Consider the following 10,277-nt stretch of genomic DNA (forward strand, 5'->3'; position numbering starts at 1 on the left):
AGCAAACTTCAGACGGGCTTGGACATGTACTGGCTTAAGCAGGGGACACGTCTGGCACTGCAGGATTTGAGTCCCTGGCGGCGTAGTGTGTTACTGATGGTAGCCTTTGTTACTTTGGTCCCAGCTTTCTGCAGGTCATTCACTAGGTCCCCCCGTGTGGTTCTGGGATTTTTGCTCACCGTTCTTTTGATCCCACGGGGTGAGATCTTGCGTGGAGCCCCAGATCGAGGGAGATTATCAGTAGTCTTGTATGTCTTCCATTTTCTAATAATTGCTCCCACAGTTGATTTCTTCACACCAAGCTGCTTACCTATTGCAGATTCAGTCTTCCCAGCCTGTTGCAGGTCTACAATTTTGTTTCTGGTGTCCTTTGACAGCTCTTTGGTCTTGGCCATAGTGGAGTTTGGAGTGTGACTGTTTGAGGGATTGGAGGACAGAGGAGCCTCTTAAAGAAGAAGTTACAGGTCTGTGAGAGCCAGAAATCTTGTTTGTGACCAAATACTTATTTTACCGAGGAATTTACCAATTAATTCATTAAAAATCCTACAATGTGATTTCCTGGATTCTTTCCCCCCATTCTGTCTCTCATAGTTGAAGTGTACCTATGATGAAAATTACAGGCCTCTCTCATCTTTTTAAGTGGGAGAACTTGCACAATTGGTGGCTGACTAAATACTTTTTTGCCCCACTGTATGTATATCTATGGCATTACACAGTATTGGTATGGTATTCTACATCATCTATGGTATTCCATGCTATGGTCATAGATGTCAGAGCACTCGAGCAGGCGGAGCAGCTGCACCTCCATTATGAGACTATGTGGAGCAAACATGTTTTCGCACCCCCATTTTTTGAACAGACAACTTTTTGCAAATTTGGATCAAAATTAGTCATATCTGGCCACATTATATGTAGTACGTGAATTACAAATGACATTTCCCATCCCCACACAGTCTATGCACACAAGAGACTGTCTGTGTCGGTAATCAATGGTATTCTATGGTAGCATATCGAAGTGCACAGTACCGTATGTTATTCTATGGTAATGTACGCTGACGTCCAGTAATGTACAGTAGGAGGGAAAACAAGGATAACATGTTGTGGTTAAATGCTGAGTAATGAAGCGATTATAGTTTAAAAAAAACAAAAATAACAGCACAGTTTCAGTGCTCCCAGGTCCTGCAGAAGTCCCACTGACAGAAAAACAGATGTGATAGAGACATGAAAAGATAATCCCATAGAAATACATCAGTTTGAAATCCATGCTCAAGGACACGATAGAAATGAGAAATTCATGTCCATGGGCACTAATTCATAGATTAAATTTCGTGATTATTTCATGAACTTTCATTACAGGGAAACTTAAATTGCAGGGGTCGCAAACACAGACAAGTTAAAAGGAGGTTATTTATTGAAGGTTGGTGTAGCTGAGGAAACAAAGGTCTTACTAAAACAGGCCTTCCTGCACAAGGGTAGTCTGTACTTGCGTCCAGAAGGAGTGCTTTGTGGATTAGGGATGAGGTTACACAAACATATAACTTGGCGCTACCGTGCCAGATGTGATGTAGATGAACAGAGGAGACAGGAGTACTTAAAGAGAAAGAGAAGTGGAGGAAAGATGTAGAAACAGGGAAGACATGTTTTGTGTAAGAGCGGCTTTGGAGGAAATATTTTCTGTTGGCTACTTTCTAACGACTCTTGTTAGTTTCTCCATGTTATAGACTATTTTTAAACGTACTATACTAAACATCACCATTCATTTGAAATGTAATTGTCATGGACACTGCTGGAGCTTCATGCACCTAATCGCTAACATAAGCTACCTAAACCAACAAGCGTTGCTGTCGCCCACAAATGTTAGTCACCAGTGAAACCAGAGACAGAACATTTGTTGGATTAAAGCAGAAAAACACTTTTTTCTTGGCAGCAAACCCACCATGCAGTCAGTAATCACACAGTGGAAAAGTACAGAGGAGCAAGAGGAAAAAACCATGGCAGGTTATCTAAAATCTTCCCACCACACCCTTGGCTAAGTCTAAGTGTTTAAAATCTGTCATTACTATTTCAATGAAATTTGAGTTACATGATGCCTATGATGACTCCCAACCCTCATCCTACTGTCAGGGGTACGTGCTGATCCCAGAGCTACACTGTTCACAGGTGGGGGGGTCCTATCTGTGTCAAACCAAGCCCTTCTATGAAGTAGCCATGTTTGTCTGTGCTTCAATGGCCAAGTCACATCTGTTCTCTCTCTCTCTCTCTCTCTCTCTCTCTCACACACACACACACTCTATAATCAATAACAACACTAAAATTCAAAACTTTTATTCAATCAATCATTAAATACAAGGCAACATTTACAAACGTCTTTAACAATAAAGAATAAGTCTGTTTACATACATCAAGACTTGTTCCATCCACATAAACACTTGTCAAACATCCTCTGAACCAGCAACGTTTCAGCAGCTTCCCTCTCACACTCTTTTGTATGTGTGTGTGTGTGTGTGTGTCTGTGTTTTAAGGGTTAGACCCTAACCTTTGGCTGAGCTGAGGCCAGTTGAAGCTCTTTCTGTCAATGCTGTAACCTTCAATAAGTTGTTTAAATTCCAGAGCTTCAGTAGAGGAATCTGGAAAAGTCTGAACAGAATGAGTTTTGTCTAACGGCTGTTAAGACTAAACCTACAAACAAGTGCTCAACCATTTTCACGAGGTTTGAGGAAATGTAGATACACAGGGTTGTAGGGTTGTGGACTGTTTCTGGCAGCAGAAATAATGAATTTTCAAAATGCTAAATTGTCTCGAGAATTGGATAATGTGGTAAAGTACGGATATCAAGCACACCTGCCCAGTGTGCATGAAAGGACATTTGATAATTGCATGTGGCTGCAGGAGATGTGGTCTATCGAAGCTCTAGCAATGACAAACTGAAACGAAAAAAAAAACTTAGTAGAAGTGTAAATCTGCAGATCACCATCATCATTAAAACAAGGGTAAGTGGAGAGATTCTTCTCAGCCTGATCCAATAACATGCTTCTTCCCGTCTTATCTCTCAATCATAAAATCCATAAGACCAAAGAACTTAGTGAAACTCGCCCGAATGTTTAAGTATAACAACACACATCATCTAACAGCAAGAGGAGGCTTGATTCCCCCGTTTTCTAACTTTTCACACAGAGCTGTAGCAATTTCATACAAATAAATAATTTCAGTTTTACACTGGAATTGATAGACAGGCTGTCGATCCAATGGGACTGCAAGGAAAGTATAAACTAGGTGACGTACATCTGGAAAAAACTAAAGCAGTGTCTCCTAGTTGTTTCCCTTAAATAAATTTAAAACAAAACAATTTACATTTATATATTTAGCTATAATCTGACCAACTACAGAATAGTCTCTCAGTTATTAAGTGTTTGGTACTGAAATAAATCAATCCAACTCAATAAATCAATCACTGACGTAAGTTGCCATTGATCTATAAATACGTCATCGTCTCGATGCAGTATCGCTGACTTCAAGTCAGCCTCGAGTAAATATTAAGAAAAAGAAAATCTTCATGTAGTCTACCGAGACATTGTCCAGCAATATTTGGCCATCAACCAATATATCAATGCTGACAGTCATATTATCCTAATTAGATTTCACATTGTTAATCAAAGGCTCCCTCCGTCCCTCCTGTGTGACTCTAATCAAGATGTAGAATTGATTTATCATATGAAGAAGGTCAATGGTAAAAGGCTGGCAGGTTCCCACTTCAAAAAACCTCAACAAAGTTTAGGAGTAAGTTTATCACATACTACTTCACTACACCAACTTGAGATTTAACAACAGATATCTCCTGAAGGGCTTGTCAGTTGACATGTGTGGCATTTTGAATGCGATGTGAACGCTCCCTGGAAACCTGCCCGCTTCGTGAACCATAGTATGGAAATTTACCAGAATGGGCTCGAAAAAAAAGAAGATTTTTTTCCTCCTTTCTACCACATTTTTCTTGATAAGCCAGCCGATCCCGTGGCTGAACCTGTTGAATGTACGCTGAATTCCTCTTTTACTGGAATGTGTTGGGTCCTACGGGGTGGGCTTCTCCTGGCTGAAGTTGCACAGGAGGTTCTTGGCTCCATTCTGCCACGAATACAGTGTCTCCATTGGTGTTTTTCCATCCTGGGAAGGAAAAAAAAACACATAAGACTGTAAATCCAGACTTATCCTTTCAATTCTGTAGTAATGGTCCCTGAAGAGGGATATGCAATTGGAATTCAGACTATTAGTGGCTTTTTGCTTATTGTCAGACCTGTAGTGGGTTTAGCAGTGGGAGATTTGACCTATCTGGTGATATCTAAAAGGTCAGTGTCCATCATATACTTACTTGTCAAACAACAGAAAATGTTGGTGCCTCTGAATATGTTGAATATGTTGATGCCAGAATTTGAAAATATTATCTCTGATTGCTTATACACATTTTCTCTGTGGGATTGTGCTGAGGCCTTGTTTGGCACTTACACAGTTCTTCGTGTTAAGACTGGCCCCGTACATCATCAGCAGCTTTATCATCTTGAATCTGTTTATTCTCACAGCGTCGTGCATGGGCGTGTCTCCGTCCTACACACGGGGAGGAAAATATACATTTAGCATATCAGATCTTTCTCAGTCTGAATGAGGTATTGTCTTTTCAATAACAAATACCAACTTGTGTTTCTTTCAACTCACAGTGTGGCAGGTATCAGTTTTATTATTCACGCATGACTGACTTATTCAGAAAGAATTTTCTTTAACTTGCAGCTGCAGCTAACAATGGCTGCTCCTCCAGACCAGAAAGACAGCACAATGACTGATATTTAATTGATCATATATCTAATTATCTGTAGGACCACATATTACTTTCATCAAATCAGCTCCCGTGGACTAGTTTGTGTAGCTGTGTGAGATTTATGCTCTACTGCAGGCAGTTTAATGCAGCTGTAGGAACACTGGTGATTTCTAAGTCCTTACTCTGTCTTTGGCGTTGACGTCTGCCCCACAGTGAATGAGATGCTCAGCACACTCGCAGTGTCCTGTCCTCACAGCAACATGGAGAGGGGTGCTGTGCAGCTGAGGAGAGGAGAGGATTTCAGTTTTCTCAAATAATGCAAGGGAAATGACCAATACTTATTATTCTACAAGAGCCCCATCTGTACATTTTATGCACACAGATGTAAATATTTTTATGAATCATCAAAGACTTGAGTGTTAGTGCGTTTACATTGTCGCTGACGCTGGTGTATTTTTTAATACCACCACCAGATGGTGTCAAAGTGCGTCATGTTCACAACCTACAGGTACAGTTTGGCCTTAAGTTACACGTGAAGGAATAAGAACTCTCTGACTGCAGAGATGACCTCTAGTAACGCTTCTTCCAAAATCAGAATATGAGCCAACCTTGTCCCTGTAGGTGAGCTTGGCTCCCTGGTCGAGGAGGAGCTGCAGGGCCGGCAGGCTGCCTCCTCTGCAGGCCCAATGGACCGCGGTGGCCTCCAGCTGAAACACAAACAGACACTGTGTGAGTGGGAGGGTGTCTGTTTATGTGAATAATGAAAATGAAAAGAAAGTAGGACACAGAAACTATGAAAGACAGAGCAAACTTTAAATGTCCTACCTTGTCTTTTTTCTCAATTGAAGCTCCAGCCTCTAAGAGTCTTTTCATGACCTCCACATGTCCTTTGAATGAGGCTTTGTGCAGAGCTGTTCTTTGAAACTGGATATGATGTGAAAAAACATTTTTTTTTAAAGGATCAAGTACTGTTTCTTTACCGAATTATATTGAAATAAAAAGTTTTTTACTCCCTTTAAAAGCTTCATGTACGTAAATCTTATACCAAAGTACTTTTTCGTGAAAGTATGATAACTTTTTTTTTTTCTTTTACATGAGAGTTATGACACGTTGCCATGTCCACAGTGGCAGACGCTGCCGTGTGGCACTCACATGGTCGGCTACATTGGGGTTTCCTCCATCAGTCAGGTACTTCTCCACCACGGGCAGTTTGTTCTCCATGGCTGCCGTCAGAAACATCTGCTCATCCACAGTCTCTGGCTGGAAGGTATATGCAAAAGAAAAAAAAAACATAAACTGTGAATAATGGATCAGTCAAAACACTCAGCAATGATTCATCTAACCAATAAACACACAGAAAGTTGGTAACCACTGCTCGGTCTCAGCTCTCTGTCTAGTTGTTAAAGTGTCTTAAACGAACATTTTTATCCTTGAATGTATAATGTGGCTGGTACCAGACCCTTTCTGCAACAGAGGAAGCCACATGTGGGTTCAGCTAAGCTTCTTTTTCTTTTGTGATGGCATCCTCAGAGTTACAATATACAATTCTATCACAGTGGTATGAGGCACTCGAGGTTGAAGAAGTTCAGGAAATCCAGCCCACACAAAATGCAAATATTCTAATAACCATTTATGCATATTTCTCTCCTGAAGAGCAAAGTTAAACGTTTGTCAGGAGAGGTCATTAAAACAGTGGAATGAAGAATATAATCTCACCACAGTCTCCGGCTCTGGCTGTTGTGTCTTGTGGACGGGAGCCTTCCTCTCCCTTCTCCTCTTCCTCAGCTGCAGGATGTTGAACAGGTCATCCACTGTCTCCAGCTTCAGCCTGCCGCTTTTATCCGTCTGACAGGGAAGCAACAAGACAGACGGCGTGAGCACACAACATAACTTATCATTTGCTTTGCAAGTGAAATAATAACCTGCAATGGCAATGAGGAGAATATCATATATATTATATATGTCCTTACATTTGTACTCAAAATGGTACTGTCTTTACTCTTCATCTTCTCTTTTTATTACTCCATTATTTTCCACTCATACACAAATCCACAGAAAACCTCAAAGCTGAACTTGGTCCTGAGTGGCCTCTTCAGACCAAATGATTGCTACAAATCTGTCAGTGAGGTTTGCAGCATTTACCCTTAATGAATTATACAAATGTTAAATGGTTGACGTGTTTACATTTTTCATCTCTAATAAACTCTCAGTGCACCAGCTAATGTCAATACCATCATAATGAGGCTTACAGTGCTGTTTACTCCTGGGTAGATTACAATCAAGAATGAGATGTTATACTCTTTAAGGCCTCCAGGTCGCAGCATGAACCAAACCCATAGAAGGTAACTAAAGACTTTGCAGGACTAACATCAACCTTGTCCGACTGAAGTTACCACCAATACCACTTTATTGTTAATGCGTCTCATATTGTTACTGCTACAGCTGCTGGTCACTGATATCACAGTTACTCCTACTGAAATCATATTAATTAATTCAAATTAGTCGTATGAGAATCACTTCCTTGTGGACCCATCCAACAGTGCAGTGTTGTCATGCATGTGTTCTTACATTACAGTGTTGCTATCCATGTGTTCTTACATTGAGAGCTGCCACACTGACTTCCTCCTGTTCGCTGCCACTGTCATTCTCCTCTGACAGATCTCCTCCCACCAGCTCCCTGTGGGACCTGCGGTCATCCTGCTTCTCTTGATTGACAGCCGCCTCATACACGCCCCCTTGGAAGTCATCTGCCTCTTTGCCCTCTGACCTCTTACCGGACACCTGAAGAGCAGAAGAGATGGGGGATTACATCTCTTTGGAGTACACACAGTGGTAAAATGGGGATGGGGCTTCAAAAAATGAAGCAAATGTACCTTCTTGGATGCTAATCTGGTAGATCAATCAAAAAACATGATAAAGTGCTCTATAAGGTGCCTTTCCAGTGGAGAAAATGCAATACAGAGCCAAATGGCATGGTTTCCCTCCATGCCAGAAAATGTGTTGGCCTCTATGTGCCTCTAATTGGTTGATTAGTTAATAGCATATAAAGTATAAAGACTGTATAAAAGAAGTGGACGTTGCTTCTGGGTCTGAAAAGTGAAGCCAATGCGGAAGTGCCTGAAATCTGCATCCTTTTTTTACTAACCAGCAGGGGGCCACTCCACTAGCTCCAAAAAGAAGTCCAATTGTATGGAAGTCTATGAGAAAATGAGTGAACTTCTCACTTGGTTTATTACGTCAGTAAAAAATGTCCTAATGAGTTTATAGTCTCGTTTCAACTCTTCAACACAGCATGATGTTCAGTTGGTAAATTATGGTCCCATTTAGAGGAAAATAGACCAGGAAGCAGGGTATGCTTTAAGGCGGGGCTACCTGCTGACTAACCAATCAGAGACAGTCGTTGTGGAATGAACGCCTGCCTTCTGGCTCCAAAAATCCAAGATGGCGGCAACGAGAGAGCTAAACTTGAGGCTTCAAAACTGCTATCCACAAACCAATGGTTGACATGACATTGGCTACGTCCACTTCTTCTATAGAGTCTGTTGGTAATCATTTTTAGTATATACTGATTTTTTATTGCAGAGGTGTAGTAGTTATACAGTAAATATAAGTAACATAAAACAATTTTAATCTTAACCAGAGATCCGTTTCACGATAAATGTAACATGACTTTCTGCGTGCTGGTGCTCCCCCATATTAAGTTGGTGCCCTTTTCATTTATCCTTCGTGCCCCTTACACAGCCACCAGTCCACCAGTGATAAGATGTGAATTCCTGCTTTGTGTTGCCATAAACAGGTCATAAAAGTCTAAATCCCTGTCTTAAGCTTTAAACCTTTTGTACGTTTAGTGAACTAAGGAAGAACTCAACAATTTACAGAAAAAAAGCTTATATGAAAAAGCAAAGAAAATAAAAAAACATTATTTGGAAGTTGAACACATGAGCCGCTCTCAGCGTCCTGCTGCTAACAGAGGAATGTAAACACACCACCGCTCCAACACATTAACACACTTCAGCTCTTAAATGACTTACAACTGTTTATATGTTCAATTACTGAATCACTCATGTAACCATTCATACTGTTTGCACATTATGAATCCTTCTCTCAAACTTTTTATCACTATGGAAGAGAACATCTCAATTCAAAATGTTAAGATGAAATGTGCAGCAACATCAGTAATAGATGAACCAGTTTAATCAGTTTCATACTTCGCCTAACTTTAACTTCTTTAACTTAAATTGTGATTAAGCAGACCACCCCCTAAGCTTGGTAAGTAAAGGATAATTTAACAAAAAAAACGAGGTGATTTAAAGAACACTGAGTTTACACTGAGATGTGTGCAGAGATTAAGAGATGCAGTGACTGAGATCATTTTACGTTGGATTGTTTGTATATTAGCTGGTTCTGTTTTTCAGAACTCGTCTTAAAATAAAAGAGAATTTGAGAATCGTTTTAAGAAAAACACATCTTTTTGTATTTAGAAATAAAAAAAGATACATTATTTTTTGGGGATCGTCCCTCAGAAAATCCTTAATGTTTCACTTTCATATGAAGAAAATTTCCATTCATGTGTTTCTCAGGTTTAAACAATTACACATTTTATAGTGTAGAAATCCTTCCTTGTCTTCCTCCTTGTCCCTCTCATTTACATTTACTCACATTAGCAGAACTTACCAGCTCCTCAACACTGTGCAGTCCCATTCTTCTCCTTGATGTAAAGTAGTCTAATAGCACTGTGGGTAACTGGAGGTAGAGTTATGTCCACTGGTCCTGGTCTGTGATGGTCAGTGTCTCTCTGTCTGTCTCCTCTGTCTGCAGCCGGAGCCTCTGCCTCTTATATAGCCCCGTCAAACCTCTGTAGAAAAAAATAGGGATCCTGTCACTAAACTCAGATCACATTACTGTCCTCATGTGCATGCGCAGTGATACCAACATCACCCACACCCTCCCACCTCCAGTTCTGCCCAGTTTGGGCTTCTGCTGGCTTTCCCTGTGTCACCATGCAAAGATGGAGGTGAGGTAGGATGTGTCACTCTGGCTCACAGTCAGATGACATTCATTCAGTCCTTGTTAGATAAGCTGAAGGGTCACATTTGCGGGCTGTGACACAAGAAGAATTTAAGACACGTGAACCTTGCATCTTTGCCCTCTGACAAGGTCAAATGTAACAACATTTAAACAAAATTTAACAAAAGTGAAAAGGGCAATGACTTACTACTACCACAGCATTTCAGTTTGTGGGTAGAAAGAGATTTAAAGTCTTCATTTATGGAAAACTGGACACATTTGACACTGAACAAAATAAATTTGAGCCTCTTGTTAGCTTAAAATAGAACATAAAAAACCAGAGGAGTGAAGCTGCGCAGGAAACTGAAGCATTTAAAGCAAAAGACTCCACTTAAGCAAATATTCAGCTGTAAATCCATGTTTAAATACTTCTTGAATCTCTAACCTGACAGGACAAGTTACCAAA

At 40.5% G+C, this 10,277-nt stretch overlaps 1 protein-coding gene across 1 annotated transcript; it reads right to left on the minus strand.

The window, feature by feature from the left end:
* Positions 1–2,309: 2,309 nt before the first annotated feature.
* Positions 2,310–9,604, minus strand: LOC139210896 (ankyrin repeat domain-containing protein 1-like). Its single transcript, XM_070841093.1, has 9 exons — positions 9,479–9,604; positions 7,403–7,585; positions 6,521–6,649; positions 5,957–6,064; positions 5,630–5,728; positions 5,413–5,511; positions 4,987–5,085; positions 4,498–4,596; positions 2,310–4,158 (listed from the first exon to the last, which is right to left on the minus strand). Exons 1-9 carry the CDS (start codon positions 9,503–9,505, stop codon positions 4,066–4,068), a joined length of 936 nt encoding a protein of 311 aa, XP_070697194.1. The 5' UTR covers positions 9,506–9,604; the 3' UTR covers positions 2,310–4,065.
* Between the last annotated feature and the right edge of the window lie 673 nt (positions 9,605–10,277).

Source organism: Pempheris klunzingeri, chromosome 12, assembly GCF_042242105.1.
Source record: "Pempheris klunzingeri isolate RE-2024b chromosome 12, fPemKlu1.hap1, whole genome shotgun sequence".
Lineage (NCBI taxonomy): Eukaryota > Metazoa > Chordata > Actinopteri > Acropomatiformes > Pempheridae > Pempheris > Pempheris klunzingeri.